This window comes from Tachypleus tridentatus, chromosome 10 (genome assembly GCF_004210375.1).
Source record: "Tachypleus tridentatus isolate NWPU-2018 chromosome 10, ASM421037v1, whole genome shotgun sequence".
Taxonomy (NCBI): Eukaryota; Metazoa; Arthropoda; class Merostomata; order Xiphosura; family Limulidae; genus Tachypleus; species Tachypleus tridentatus.
The window spans coordinates 187,168,076-187,183,810 of record NC_134834.1 but is presented as its reverse complement, the minus strand read 5'-3'; the positions used below and the strand labels follow the sequence as shown (position 1 = coordinate 187,183,810).

General features: G+C 33.1%; 1 protein-coding gene across 15 annotated transcripts in view; it reads left to right on the top strand.

Moving 5' to 3' along the window:
* The window catches only part of LOC143231153 (HEAT repeat-containing protein 5B), an 82,003-nt gene that overhangs the window by 38,218 nt on the left and 28,050 nt on the right, over window positions 1-15,735 (top strand). For 12 of the 15 annotated variants that reach the window (XR_013016797.1, XM_076465802.1, XM_076465800.1 and 9 more), the window contains 5 exons: window positions 9,127-9,159; window positions 9,796-9,870; window positions 12,941-13,147; window positions 13,756-13,824; window positions 14,098-14,219. Coding sequence is in view for 14 of the 15 variants with exons in the window: in XM_076465802.1 (XP_076321917.1) it covers window positions 9,127-9,159; window positions 9,796-9,870; window positions 12,941-13,147; window positions 13,756-13,824; window positions 14,098-14,219 (506 nt within the window). In the remaining variant the exon portion in view is untranslated. The remainder of the gene's footprint in view (window positions 1-9,126; window positions 9,160-9,795; window positions 9,871-12,940; window positions 13,148-13,755; window positions 13,825-14,097; window positions 14,220-15,735) is intronic. The other 3 variants (XM_076465805.1, XM_076465807.1, XM_076465798.1) reach the window with 1 other exon arrangement.

Here is a 15,735-nt window from a genome sequence, read left to right as displayed (position 1 = left end):
TTACATAATGTCATATTTACTATTTTACAGAACATTACTGTTCCAAATTAACACTAGCACATACAAACTGCATCAGATATGTAGTTTTATCTTTTTTCTCTCTCTCTCTCACCAAAACACCTTAAGTTATTTTAGTCTACAAACATGGGGAAATATTAGCATTGTCAGTGTTAATAAACAGTAGTTTAGCCTGAAGTTAATACCCAGCAAAAGTAAAGTTTTTGAGTAGGTTTATCTACAGTTGTTTATTACCTCAAGAGTTGTTGTAGTTTTGAGTTAATCTGTTTAATTTCAGTTTTGCTTTGTCTACTAATAACATATTGTAGAGTGATCTTTGAAGATTGTAGTTAGAAAATTAATGCAACATTATATGAGAGGAAATTCACAATTATTTTACTTTTAGGTATTGAAGTTTGAAATAGATATTGACCTTTTGGTAAATCTTGGAAATAATCTTACCAAATATAACTTACTTAACAAAGGAATGGGAAGTTTTACCATGTTTAGTTCTTAAATAAAACTGAAATTTAAATAAATGTTTTGTATAATATTCAAATTTTCTCAGTGTGTATTTAGAAACTTCCACTCAACTCCTTGATTGTAGAGATTTGTGAGTTGCATCTGCTATGTGCTTGATATGTCATCTTAAAACTAACAGTTTTCATTATCTCCAGTCTAGTGTACTGTGCTATTCTCTGCCTAAACTTTTATTAACCATCTTTTAATGGTATAAGCTGCTTAAATGTGCTCTGCACTTTTGAGTAAACGTTCAATTATATTGATATCAGTAAAACTAATAGTTAGGTTTCTTGTTTAGAGTTTCATGACACCACCAGTACCTAACAATTACTTAATGTTTGTCATTGAAGATATACCAGATAATTTTTGCTTAAGAGTTGTTTTTAGACATCAAAATTTCTCAGAGGACATGAGAATATAGAGTAGGAATGAAAGGCACTACTTTACAAGTAGTACAGTGGGAAATGCTGAGCCATTTAGTTGTTCAAATCATAAATAATCTTGTGCTTTTGTGTATTGTGTTTATACAGAAAATTATTAGACTTTGTGTTAAATCAAGAAGGAATTTTAAAATAACATGGTTTGATTACATATGAAACTAGATGTTTTAGAAAAAACTTGAGATTTATTTTTCTGGAATAATTATAAATAGCAAAACAGGTTTATTTGAGACAAGGAATGAGTTAAAATTTTCACAGATGCTTGATTTTATAATCCTGTTTCTCCTACATTTCTTTAATATCATGCTCCTTGTGTACCTGTTACGGCTGCTAAAATTGCAGAAGATTAACTCTATTATACAAGGTTGTGGATAAACAGTGTAATTGCTATCAAACATGCTCTGCACTTTCAGTTGTGAACAGATTATAAAGTGAAATCCCATCACATTTTTACTAATAGGAAATGACTGTTAAAAAATAAATAAATAATTATTCAATGTAATGCCAGCAAATTAATCCTCAATCTAGCTTCATAAAGTGTTTTTCATTACTTACGTGGTTAGTAATCTTACTATTTTTCATTCATTTTTTTTCGTTTCTAAAGTAATTTTCAAATTACCTTTGGTTTAAGGACATATGATGGGCATCTTTTAAACGTTGTCATTTGCAAGTTTTGTGAAAAAACATTTTTTGTCAGAAAATGTTTTGCTAAAATTTGTTTGTTAGTAATCTGGACACTTTCTACCTGATGAATTAATTGCTTATAATAATAATAATAATAATCATAATAATAATAATAATAATAATCATATTGCTAATTGCTAATAGTTAATAATGAGGTTGCTGAACAAACATTTCAGATTATCTGATGTTGTCTTATTGAAGAAAGCTTACACATTTTGTAAATATTTTAAACACATTAACACACAAATACTTTCACAATTAAAAAATAAAATGAACATCTACAGAAATTAAAAAAAACCTTTTAAACCTGTTTACTGTTACATGAGATGCTAATTTCTTCTTTATCCAACCACATTTAAACTTTATTCATAGCTCTTTTCAAAACTGTGTATCATTAATAACTACTTGATATGGTACTGTAACAAATTTACATCTAAAACCTGTACATAATTTAAGGGAAATGCTTGAACTTTTCATCATTTCAAAGTTAATTTGCATAATCTACAAAACCTCTTAAATACATTTCAAATGTTTGTTTTTAGTATTTTTGTCTCTTATTTTCTCTATAATAACTTATAAACCATCCTTTATAAAAATCTAAATTATCCTTTTTCTTTCTAGAATGACTTCAAATTGTAAGTTGAAACTGTATTCATTTACCCTAAGTTGCTTTAAACTTGTAACAGTATACATCTACATATATTTAAGTTTCATTGCCTTATTGCTCTTTGAATGTGTCTGACTACTATATGTACTAATATAAATTGTAAATAACTGTAACATGGAGCTCACGTACGCTATCAAATTACCTTACCCACTGGCTGCTTGCATACAAGCCTTATGAAACATTTTTATTATATTATTAGCTATTTACTTTATGCAATCTATCCTCAACTAATGTGAAAATATCTATATAATTACATTTTAGTTGCTTTTATAATAATGAATAAAGAATGAACATGAAAAACAAAAAATGCTTACCAGAGTTTTTGCTGTTGACTCACTCATGATTACACCCTACTCTTTTATAGTAATTGTAGCAAAAGCCATTACTAATTCGTCCAAGCCAGTCATTACCTGTTCTGTGGGAATGAAGCTATTACTAACAGAGAAATTGGTGATTATTTGTTCAGAACACAAAGTAATATGTCATTTGAAAGATGAAAACCTTATCTTTCTATTGGTTATACATAATGTATAATTATATGTAAGAGAGAACTATAAAGAAATCCTGACAGTATGTGACAGGTCAGTGTGGCAGAAGGGGTCTGATTTTCTATTTGATTGCTCTGTAACCAAACAAAATTGATGGTTACAAAAATTATGGCTTGTCTGAACAATGAAGATATTGTAGTGAGTAATGAATATAACCCGAGAGCTTTCAAAAGTTAGACCTTTCCTCTTCAGAGGCAAATTTCCTGTTTGCTTTTGAAGGTGAAAGATCTGTCTTTAGAAAGAGCTTGGGTTATAGGGTTTTTTATTTTTGTTGAGACTTCTTGAATTTACATGTTTTTCTAATGTCATGAATTTATAGCAAATAATTTGTTTAATTTCTTACTTTTTGAATAGATGATGGATAAAATATAGAAGATACCTAGAGAAAATTTGTCACACTAGGGGAACTGAAGTATTTTTTAAATATTGACTTATAGAATTATGAACTTGTATACCATTAAAATATGCATTATTAGCTAAGATTTTATGCTATACAAATTAGGATTCAAACCACTTATGAATTTTTCCTTTGTTCTGCATTTGTTTATACCATATTAAAGTTTAGAGTTAACCCTGTGGGTACAGGGAGGTCACAGTTTGCAGCTTAACATTCTACATTTCTAGCTAATGTTATCAGACAGCCATTAGCTACAGTAAATCACCATGAACCATATCAGCTAGATACTAGCTATGTCCCCTCGGTGTGGATTCCTGTATGTGGTGAGGGGGCTTCCCAGGGAAGGTTCTGTTCTTTCAGCTTACCTCCTCTGGGATCTAAACATCCACCCACATGTTTGCCGTGCATGGTGACCCATGAATAGGGGGAGAGGATCCTGGTGGTTGAGGGGTCTAACCTTAATACACCACTTTGGCATTCAATTCCTGTAGAAGGGTGGCCCCTTGGGTCAATCGGCTGGTCCACTTAGACTAGGATCAACCAAGTACCAGTGTTGGATGTTCTCAACAGGTTTTGTGGATACTGTATCTGATGCTGGTGTTTGGGTATAGTGCTCATGAAACCCTGGTGTTGCTGCAGTATCCTTGCTTGACATTGTAGTGTGTCCCCTTCGTAGGGCTCCCTGGTGGGTGGGGTCAGTGGGCACCGAAATCTCCTTTTTCTTATTATGGATCCCCAAATAAAAACTTAAATAAAGTAGTGAAAAAAACAGTCTATAGGTAAATGTCCACATCTACAAAATTATGAGCAGCAATCTTCAACATCTGTAACACCTGTACCTCATTTTCTGATACTACATTCTCTTTCAGACAAATCTTTTTTATTCAGAAGGGACTAGAGGGAGTTGCTGGCTCTCCAAAGTCAGTAAAGAAGCTTCAATATGGTGACATTGGTGGAAACATCCACATCTCAACACAGGGAACTCTGCATGTATTCAAAGGCAATCAGGGATATACCTATTGAGGTTACACCTCATGCTACTCTGAATTCATCATGAGGAGTTATTGTTGAGAGGGATTTGAAGAACTTTTCCGAGTCAGAGATTCTCGCTGGTTTCTCCACTCAAGGAGTTTCTGCAGTGAGGTGTATCTCCACTTGCAAAATGAAATTAAGATGCCAACCATTATCCTCATTCTGACATTTCCATCGCCACATCCACCTGCTGCCATCAAGGCAGGTTATCTCTGTTGCGGGGTACAGCCATACATTCCAAACCCTCTCCAATGTTTCCAGTGTCAGCGGTTCAGTCACCCGAAGACATCATGTCATGGTTCCTTGACGTGTGCTCGTTGAGGTGGTAAGGACCATGATGCCTATGAGTGTGAAACGAACTCTCATTGTGTCATTTGCAATGGCTCTCGAGCATCTTACTTTCGTTCTTGCCGAAAATGAATGGAGAAAATAGAGGTACAGTGTTTGGAAATGATTTATAACATTGCATATCCTGAGGCTTGAAAGTTGCTGTCCACCACTTCATCTTGGATGTATGCTGGTGCACTTCGTTCCGCTACTACAGTGGGAGTGCAAATGGATCTCTTTATGCCTCCGAAAGAATTGTTATCAAAATAAATGAAACGTCTTTTGACCTCCATGGTTAAAAAAGTTGATGAATCAACTTCAATACCCATCTCTGTCCCTTGTATATATTCCAGCAAATCCCAAGATTCACTTCCTTTGGTTCTGGGTACAGGCATTTCCTCAGATACATCTTCTTCTCCCACCCCAAGATGCAAAACAATCATTTGTTCACGTCCTTATTCTCTGGAATCCTCTTCCAACAGCAAAGACCTAACCAATTGACCCAGGGCAGGATCCATGGAGATCGATAGACCTCCCTCGAATAAAGACAGTAAAGAAAAAAGACGTGGTTGTAAACAGAAAGGTTCTCTGCCCAATTCGCCTACACATAAATAAAAATGGCCACCTTGATACAATGGAACTGTCGAGGTTTACGTTCTAATCTGGATGACATCAAAACACTGATTGCTTCCTACCATCCTACATGTCTTTCCTTACAGGAAAGAAATGACAGGCTGTGTGATGGATGAGTGCATGGAGGGGTGGCACTGTTGGTTAATTAGCATGGCCCACTCTGTCTTTGATACTTGACACACCCTTGGAGGTTGTAGCCATCCGTGTTTCCTTGAGTCATACCATCACTGTTTGTTTTCTCTACCTGTCACCTGGAGAGACATATGATCAATCAGAACTTGATGCTCTCATTGAACAGTTGCCATTTCCTTTTTTTCATCATGATGGACTTTAATGAACATCATTCCCTCTGGGGAAATGCTGATATTAATAGGAGGGATCACTCTGTAGAGTGTATGCTTACTGATCACAACCTTTCTCTTTTCAATACTGGTTCTTCTACTTATTTTCATGCACCTAGTCAGTCCTTTACTGCTATTGATCTCTCTGTTTGCTCCCCTTCATTATTCTCCCATTTTTAATGGAGGGTTGACAATAATCCATGAGGCAGTGATCATTTTCTTATAATTTTGAGGGAGACTTGCCATGGTTGATGCCACCCAAACCTTGTGCCCTGGTGGAACCTGGATTATGCAAACTAGCCCTCTTTCACTGTTCTCACAGAACCTGATCCTGCCATCAATAGACGACTGTGTGGCAGCAGTAACTGACTGTATTATACTTGCAGCTACTCAATCTATACCTAAAACCTGGACACTTTTCTAACGATATTCTCGTCCGTGGTGGAATCCTGCCTGCCACATGGCATGGAAGGCTCAAAACAGGCCTGGGATACTTTTCACAGGTATCCCACACTCTCGAATGCATTGCTTTCCAGCAGGATCGAGCATATGCTCAGTAAGTAAGGCATCAGAACCAGAAGGAATCTTGGATTAAGTTCACAACCAGCATATTTTTTACCACCAGTTCCAAAGTCATATGGGACAATATTCAAAAGGTCAGTGGGCAATATAATTTTGTCCCCCTCTTGATCTTGCTCTCTGATGGCTAGTAGCTGATACCTGGAGCATTGCCGATACTCTAGGTGAAAGCTTTTGTCAGGTATCTAGCACTTCTGCCTCTTCCTCCACCTTTTCAGCCATCAAGACTTTGGCAGAGCAATCACTTCTTTTCCTTCAACCTGATTGTTTCTATGACTATAATTGTCCCTTTACACTGGTAGAACTCAAACTGGCCCTTCATCAGTCTGGTAGTACATCAGTTTGACCTGATGATGTACATTATGAAATGCTGCATCATCTATCTCCTGCTTCTCTTGCTATTCATCTGATTGTTTTGAACTGGATCAGACAGAGAATGTTTTCCAGATGCTGTTGTTCTACCTTTCTCTGAGCATGGGAAGGATCACAAGATTCTTTCAAACTACATTTTAATTGCTTTGATGAGCTATCTCTGTAAGACCTTAGAGTGGATGGTTAATGCTTGTCTTGTTTGGTTCCTCAAATCAAACAACCTTTTCTCACTCACCCAGTGTAGGTTCTAATCACAGCACTTTACAATAGACTACCTGATTCAACTTGAAACATCAGTCAAAATAGATTTTCTTAAACGACAACACCTTGTATCAATATTGTTTGACATTGAGAAGGCTTATGATACAACATGGAGGTATGGCATTTTGCGAGACCTCCATATGTATGGTCACATGTCCATTTGGACAGGCAATTCCAAGTTCATGTAGGTTTGACTCTTTCCCATTCTTTACTCTAGGAACTTGGAGCCCATCAGGGCTGTATTTTGTGTATCACAAGATTAATGCCATCACTGAACAACTCCCTCTTATTGTCTGTTGTCGAACATGAGGTATATTGAGCAGCAACTACATACTGCCCTCAATCATTTACTGATGTGGACCACAGCAAATGGCTTTAACCTCTCTCTCTGTAAAACCATGTGCATGCACTTTTGCTGCCAACAGGGTATTCACCCTGATCACGAACTCCATATTGGTGAAGTTGTGCTGCCTGTGGTTCATGAGACAAAGTTCTTGGGCTTATCTTTGACTGTAAGCTGACCTTTATGCCACACATCAAGGAGGTATGGGTCAAATATACGAGAGCACTGAATATCCTCTGTGTTCTTACTTCCACCAATTGTGGAGCGGATCGATGTTCTGTGCTAAAGATATATCATGCTCTTTTTTGATCGAAACTTGACTATGGATCCCTGGTCTATGGCTCTGCCAGGACCTCAGTCTTAAAGATGCTGGACCCTATTCATCATGAAGGACTTTGGTTCTGCACCTCCTGAGTTATGATAATTACAGTTATGCTACAGAAAGTCTTTCACAGCTTGTATTACTGTGGGTTTTCTCTTAACATTGTAGACTAGATGTAAACATTGGTTTTATGCTATATGTATTTTTTACACTTTGTTTTGTTTTACCTTAGTTTCCTTTTGTTAATTTTACTAAATTCACTTCAATTTTAACCTTTTACCGGATGTTTGGTGCAGATAGGCCTAGCTGTTTTGTGCCATAAAACAACAAATCAACCAACCAACCAAGTCATCATTGTAATTACTGCTCACTTGTATATTTAAAAACAGTTCACAAGGAACCTGACAATGACCAAAGAAGGTTGAAACATTGCTTGTTCCTCTACTAGTGCTTTCTCTACCCGTACCAGCCATTTTTAAATATATAATTTTCTCTACAAGTGGGTTTTCTCATCATCATGAATTACTGCTCATGTTGCATTAATTAAATTACCTTGGCATGATATGAATAGTTCTTCTATAAATGGATCTTCAACAAGTAATATGAGCTTCAATAGCTGAACTTGTTTCCAGCTGTTTATTTTAATGCATATTAAATAATATTGTGATGCCTAAACTTCAAGTATATGCCTTTTAAATTTGTCAGGCCTTTAGTCATTTTATAGTATTTGTCAGATGTGTTCAAAATGGCTACGAACTTGTGTCAGAAACTTGGGACACACCACACATGCATTTAGATAAATTGTTATAACTTAGGGATAATGGAATTTGATCTTTGTTTCTCTTGATGGTAAACCATCTCTTAAACTGTTACAGTAAGCCAAGTTAAATTTTTAGTAAGATGTCTCATTTTGAAAGTGAAACCGTACGTACATTGTGTGTGTGTGTGTGTGTGTGTGTTTTAGTGTTAAATATATGTACATGGTTATTAAATGTAGCAGAACCATAATCTAAGAGTAATATTTTTTGCAGAATAAATGGTGTAGTATTTTAATAATATGCTGGTATAACCAACAGAAAAAATATACTTACATATCAGGTGAACCATTATTCTTACAAATTGAACAGAAAAATAAATGGAAAATTAAATCTTTAAACTTTTATCACTAAAACTTGTTTTTAAAATGCATACTGTTTTATCAGAATATGTAAAAATAATATATTACTTTTCCATATTGTGTATGTTTCGTGTGTTATACTGAAATATATGATAATATTAGTTATATTTAGTACATTAAGTGAAATAACCTGTTTTAAAAATATCAAATTTTTTGAGGTAGATGACATATAAATTTTGTCTCGTTTGATCAAAAATCTAGCAGTATAGTAAATTACAATAATCAATTTTTGTGTGTCATGATTCTATGCAGCTTAATAGTAGATATTACAAACTGAATGTTTTTGAAAGGCATTTTAATAACTTGCATTTTGTTTATAATACCCAACCAATCTCGTGTTTTTGTATATAGAAACTAGCCTGTAGTAACATATTTTGTCTTTTACATTAAGTTTATCACAAAAATGTGTAAAAACAAAAAATTTTGTGAAAGATTCTATTGCACCAACTATTAAAAGCTTCTGTTTGTGCTTACACATGTGAAGATGGAGCCAAACAGAAGATTGGATAGGGATAATGTGAGTAATAAAACGTTCTCAACACTATTAAGCACATTCTTGTTTTAGCATTTTAGCATGTGCTTCACAATGAGTTGTCCTTTTCACCTGCATGCACTGAGCATATGATTTTGCTTTGTAGTGAGTGTTTTTGTGATGTGTGTATTAAACGATTATATGAGGCTGATTTTTGCATGTTATTTATTTTTTCTTTTTAGATGTATCACGTAGTATTAGAGTAATTTTGTATTTTTTTCCAGTGTTGGTTATTTGCCATAATTTGTAATGTTCTACTTGTTAAAGCTTAAATTTCTGTAAAAGGTTTTATTAGTTTTGTAATTATTTTTGATAAAACACGGTTTATGATATTTAAACGTTGTATTGTCTAACAGCATCGCTTTTAGCTTAAATTATCTGTAGTGTTTATGCTATTTGTAGGGTGATATTTAAATGTTTTCAGTTTTGAAATATTTGAGCAGTTATAAAATTGTGGTGTAACTTTTTTGCTTTGTGCAGAATCAGCAAAAAGTTTAACAAAAGTTTCTTCTTTGTTGCTAACCATATTCCAAAAATTATGTATAACCACAGTAACTTTTGTTTAAATGCATTTCTGTGCAAACAAGAATGTGTTCTGATGATATTTTTTCTTATTTTTAGCTCCAACCAAATAGTGCATCAGGATCTGGTGCATTGGAACATGATTTGACTGCTCTGTATAAGTCATTGCCAAAGGTAGTTATATTCGTAGTATAAGTGATTTTCCAGTTAAAACTAATTTAAAGAGTTAGTAAGAAAGGTAGATTGTTGAAAGTTTGATATGCAAATTATATTTTAGAACACTGAAAATCAAGTTTTGTATTAGTAGTAGGTAGAGAAGATATAGTCCATGTGTAGATTTATGCCTAACAGCAAACAAACAATTTAGGCTTAAAAATTGTACTTTTCCTTGTATCAGATAGAAACTGTATATCACACAAGTAACAAATAGTAGTGAGTATCTCATTAAAACATGGTTTTGATTTAGTCCACCTTGCAAACATTGTGTTGTTTTATGACAAAATACATAAATTTAAATATCCAAGACCTTGGATTAACTCTTTCAACATGTTTTTAATTAAGTCTATCTTGAAAAATGTGTTGTTTTATGACAAAATACTTAAATTTAATTATTCAAAACCTTTGATTAACTCTCTCAACATGGGCTTCATTGATTTGACTAACCACAAAACTTCTTTCTACTTGTTCAAAGTCTTTATAATTTTGATGCTACTAACTTTTAATGCAGTGTGCATATCTTTGTGCAATTTGTCAGTTATGCAGTAAACATTATAATTCTTTTACATACAAAAAAAAATCATACTTTAATGAAATATTTTTAATAAACTAAAAGGAAGATTTGTCCTGGAATATATTTAGTATTTATTTTGAGAGTAGTTTGTATGCAAAGTGATTTTCTTGTTAAGGTTATAAACACTTTTCTTCATCTTAAAAATCATTTTTGTGACCTTTAAAACTTTTCAGATACATTTCAAATATTTGTTTTTATTAAAATTTTATATATTTATCTGATATTTGCTCTATCATAGCTCTTTACAAAGTCAGTCAATTTGACCAACCTCGTAACCAACAAAAAATCAAAATAAATCTAAATTATCCTTTTTTACTTTCTAGAATGACTTGAAGTTGTAAAGTGAAACTATGTTCATTTATCCAAAGTTGATTTCAACTCTTAACTGTATACATTTATTTATACTAAAATTTTATTGCCCTTTGAATATGTCTAACTACCACTTGTGCCATTGTAGGCTGCAAGTAACTTGAGGAACATTACACTATCAAATTACATTTTTCACTAGCTGCTTCTGTGCTTTTATTGTAAAACCTTTCTACCATATTATTGATGTATATTTTACCTAATCTAACCCTAACTAAACTAAAGAGATCCATATTTTTACATTTTATTTAGTCTATAACACGTAACTCTTCATATACTAATGGCAGTAATGCCCTAAATAATTGTCATTAAATAATGTATCAAAGAACATAGAAAATATCATGCAAAAAAGCAGACAATTTCCCTTAAGTATCACAACTTTTCTGGCTCTCTAGCTATGTCACAAGAGCATATTACAAATTCACCCAAGTTAGTTGTCTTTCCTTTGTGAAATAAGCTGTTACTAACAGAGAAAATGACAATCCTTCATTCAGAAGACAGTGTAATATGTGAAAATCTTGTCTTTCTATTGGTTATTCACAGTATTGAATTAAACATATGAAAACTATTGACAAATCCTGGAAGACAGGATGTGACAGATGGGTAGAAGGAGAGGGATCTGATCTCCTAAACTATTGACAAATCCTGGAAGACAGGATGTGACAGATGGGTAGAAGGAGAGGGATCTGATCTCCTATTTGATTGTTCTATTAGCAAATAAAAGTGAAGACTAAAAATTATGGTTTATTTGATTAACAATGATTTTTCTAGTGAGTAATGTTCATTAAATTTCATACGTATTTTGAAGAGGTGGTAAATAAATAGGCCCCCAGGGACACAGTGGTATGTCCAAATACTCACACCACTAAAAACTGGATTTTGATACCTGTGGAGGGCAGAGCACAGATAGCCCATTGTATAGCTTTGTGCTTAACTGCAAACAAATAATAGTGAATAAATTTGAGAGGAGGGATGGCTAGAGAAAATGTAATTTCTCACACTAGGAGAAAGTTAGGATTTTTTAAACTACTGCCTTATAAAAATTATGAATTTAAAACTTAAAGTTAAAATATTTATTATTAGCTATGATTTTATGCTATACTAATTAGTATAGGAAAGAAGTAGTTTCATACAATTATGAATGTATGTCACTAAAACCTCATGACATGATGCTCGGGTAGGGGTGTTAAAGAAATTTCAATATGATGTTACTTAATTTCTGTTATTTGCATTATTGTTGCTTAGAAAATTTTTATTAATTTTTAGCATAAATGTTTAGTTTATCAATAGAGATTTGCCTTGTAATAACTGCACTTGGATGTTTGGGCTAATGTAGAACATTTGGGTAATGTAATATTATGGAGAACCTAAACTAAAATGGTAACACTGGTAGATAGTGTGTAATGTGCTTTATGACTATCAGTTAATTCATGCTAATTTTGAAATGTATTCTAGTCTTTTTATTTTGAGTTCCAAAAACAAATTGTAATTTTTTTAACTTTTACTGATCATGGAACATACCCCATACAAGAGAGAAAAGTTTCATATTATGCCTGTACTGTAAGTTGGATGTATTTAATGAAACAAGTATTACTGAATCTGAATGAAAAAAGCACAAGTTTAGGTGACAATTGATTGAGAAAGACAGAACTGACGTGTCTTTGTCCTGTTAAACTGTTAGAAAGACAATTGGTGTGTCTTTGTCCTGTTGAACTGTTAATGATAAATTTTCTAGTATATGAATTTATATTTCAAGTGTAAAGTTTTCTGTGTTTTTAGTATTCTTAACATTAAAAAATTTTAAGACAGATTCAAAAAGTATTTTCCTTCACATGCTATAGTTTTTTTTATTATAGTTCTTAGACAACTACACATTACTTATTATTTACCATAAGGAAAACATACACGCACACCATGAGTATTGTATTGTTAAAAAAAATGAAAACATTCTATTTTTATTAAAAATATACTTCATATAATTCAAAATTAATCTCTAACATTTGATAACCATTAGTTATTACTTTTTGGTGTATTTTATTTTTCCATTTCTTTATAAATGGACAGCAAAGATTTTACATTCTGTTTTAGGGAGAGTCAGTTCCAGGTCCTTTGCCATTAGGAGTTGCTGTGATTGACATGTCTGTTGTCCTGTTTGGTCAGACATTTCCATATGTCGCTGTTAAGCACAGACTCCAGATGTTAGAACACTTCTCGCAGTGTATTAGGCATACCAAGGCTTCGAGACAGGAGGCAGTGCAAATTAACATTTTCACAGCTGTTCTTAGTGCTTTGAAGGTGAGAGTTTTATGTTCAGAGAAGCAAGACTTGAGTGTTTTTTGAATGATAATTATGAAGCTGAAGTGTGAATCAATGTTTAAAAGTAGTAAGTTTTGTTTAACATACTTTTTAGTCATTAAACTTGGCATTTATTAGTCAAGTTAAATATATTTGTATGATCTAAAACAGCATTTGTTTTATTTCATTAGAAAATAATGTTTTGTTGTACAGTTTTTAATGGTTGAAGGATATGCACAATTTGTACTGTGTGTGTGTGTGTGTACTCACAAATGTCAGTGATATAAGATTTCTCAATTAATTCTTTGTGTTAGTCGTATTAAGTTCAATTCACTTTGCAATTGTTCTAGAAAAAATGCCTTTCTTTACATGATTTATTAAAACTAGAAAATGCTTCCAAGTGAATATTGGCTAATTTTTCAAACATTCTGATCTTTTAAACTAGGTTTATGGAAATGTTATGTTGACAGATATAGTTGTAGTAATTTTTCATTTTGTTATCTCATGTTGATGGTTGTTGAAACAATTTATCATTTTTAAAAATATTTCATGATTTGATGAGTAAAACGGTCTTTTCTTGTTCAGTTTACATGTCTGTATTTTGATAGATGCTTGCAGAGACAAAAACTCCCTTAGGACCTGACGATGTGAGGCAGGCTGCTGCTAGTTTAGTGCTGGTAAGCTAGAAATTGGTTAAGTTTCTTAAAATATCTCACTTTTTTTCTTGGAAGTACACAACAAAAAGATATATGATTTGTTTGATGTAATCTGTTTAAAACTTTAAGAAGTTTAATGCACTTATAAATGTAGAAGCTTGGAAAGGCCATTTTGGTGAAGAGCATCACTTAAAGCATGAAATTGCTAACAAACATTAATTGCTTAAACATAAGAATTGTTCCAACACTTCTGTATATACATGTACATGTTTTAAAATGTCTTATTCTCTCCAGGGAGCCTTGAGTCACCCAAACCCCATACTACGTTGTGCAGCAGGAGAAGCTTTAGGACGAATGGCACAGGTTGTGGGTGATGGCCGTTTTGTTGCAGAGATGGCTCAGCACAGCTTTGACAAGTATAACATGAAACACTGTTTAATCTCTCTCTCTTTTTTTTAACACTTTCCAGACCACACAGCATTATTCTAGGGTAAAGTACAGGACTGCTTATCAGTTTTCAAAATTTAAATAACAATAGTAATTGTATGTTAAAACATTTGAACTAAAAATATTATGGATGTTATAGTAAACAAACAATTTATTGTATTAATAAAGAGGTTTTATTTTCAGCAAAATATTACATAACTTTGGTCTGTTGTTTTCAGGTAGAAGTGTAATTTGTGTGTGTGTACATAAAAGTAAGACATAGGTATAATAATGCTATCATGAATCATGTATTATTAGCAAAACTTCAAGAAACATTACTGATCCTCTAACCTGTGATAAAATTTGTGAGAATATTGAATGGTGTGTGTTATCTACACATTGATTACCTGTTTTTTAGACTTATTCGTTTACGAAAGGCTATTTTAGAGGTCGTTATAATTCATTTGGAAAAATGACCAGTAATAATGTTCTATTTAGAAAGGGTTTGGTGAAAGAGAAATATATTAGGGAAAAAAGTTAGAATTTAGGCAGTGTGAACTTATTAAATATTAGGTGAAATAAGGTTTAAAGAAAAGTAAAGCCTGGCATGTGACTCGTAATCTGAGGGTTGCGGGTTCGAGTCCCCGTCACACAAAACATGCTTGCCCTTTCAGCTGTAGGGATGTTATAATGTGATGGTCAATCCCACTATTCGTTGGTAAAAGAGTAGCCCAAGAGTTGGCAGTGGGTGGTGATTACTAGCTGCCTTCCTTCTAGTCTTACACTGCTAAATTAGGGACGGCTAGCACAGATAGCCCTCGAGTAGCTTTGTGTGAAATTCAAAATACAAATACAAGAAAAGTAACTCTGAATGTTTTGATATTGAACATCAGACTAATGCTGGACATAATTTTGTGGCTAATTAATTTTGCTTCACATCTCCCTTATAAAATATTCATAAACAATTTTACTGACTTTTTTTTTTGCAAAATAATTTACAAAATGTAATTAATTATTATAGTACAAGCAGTGGTTCTCTGACAGTATCGTATACTAGTTTAGTCAGTTCACTTGCATCTGACCCAGGGGTCCTTTGCACTTAATGTACATTTGTGTTTACTCTTATTTAGTGGCCTTTAAAGTCAATACAGATTAGAAAAGCAGTAATTTTTGAGAAAACAGTGCTAATTTTATATGGAATTTAATTTCATTACAACATGTACATTTCACCATTTTAAGATGCTCCACTGAGTTTCTTATACCCTATGCTGCTTTTAGTATTCCATTTCAGTAAATAGTTATTCTATTCATAGAATTCAGTGGACTTTAAAATGTTTATAGTGGGCATCCAAGGTGAGATGCAAATGTTTGTGCTTTTAAAATGCTTTATTAATTCATAATATAGGAAGTTACGTACTGATGGAGCCTTCCGTCCAACATTAGGTTCTTCGATACAACAGATATATTGGCAATTGAGAAGCTCTTTATACACAGAATTGTTTTGCT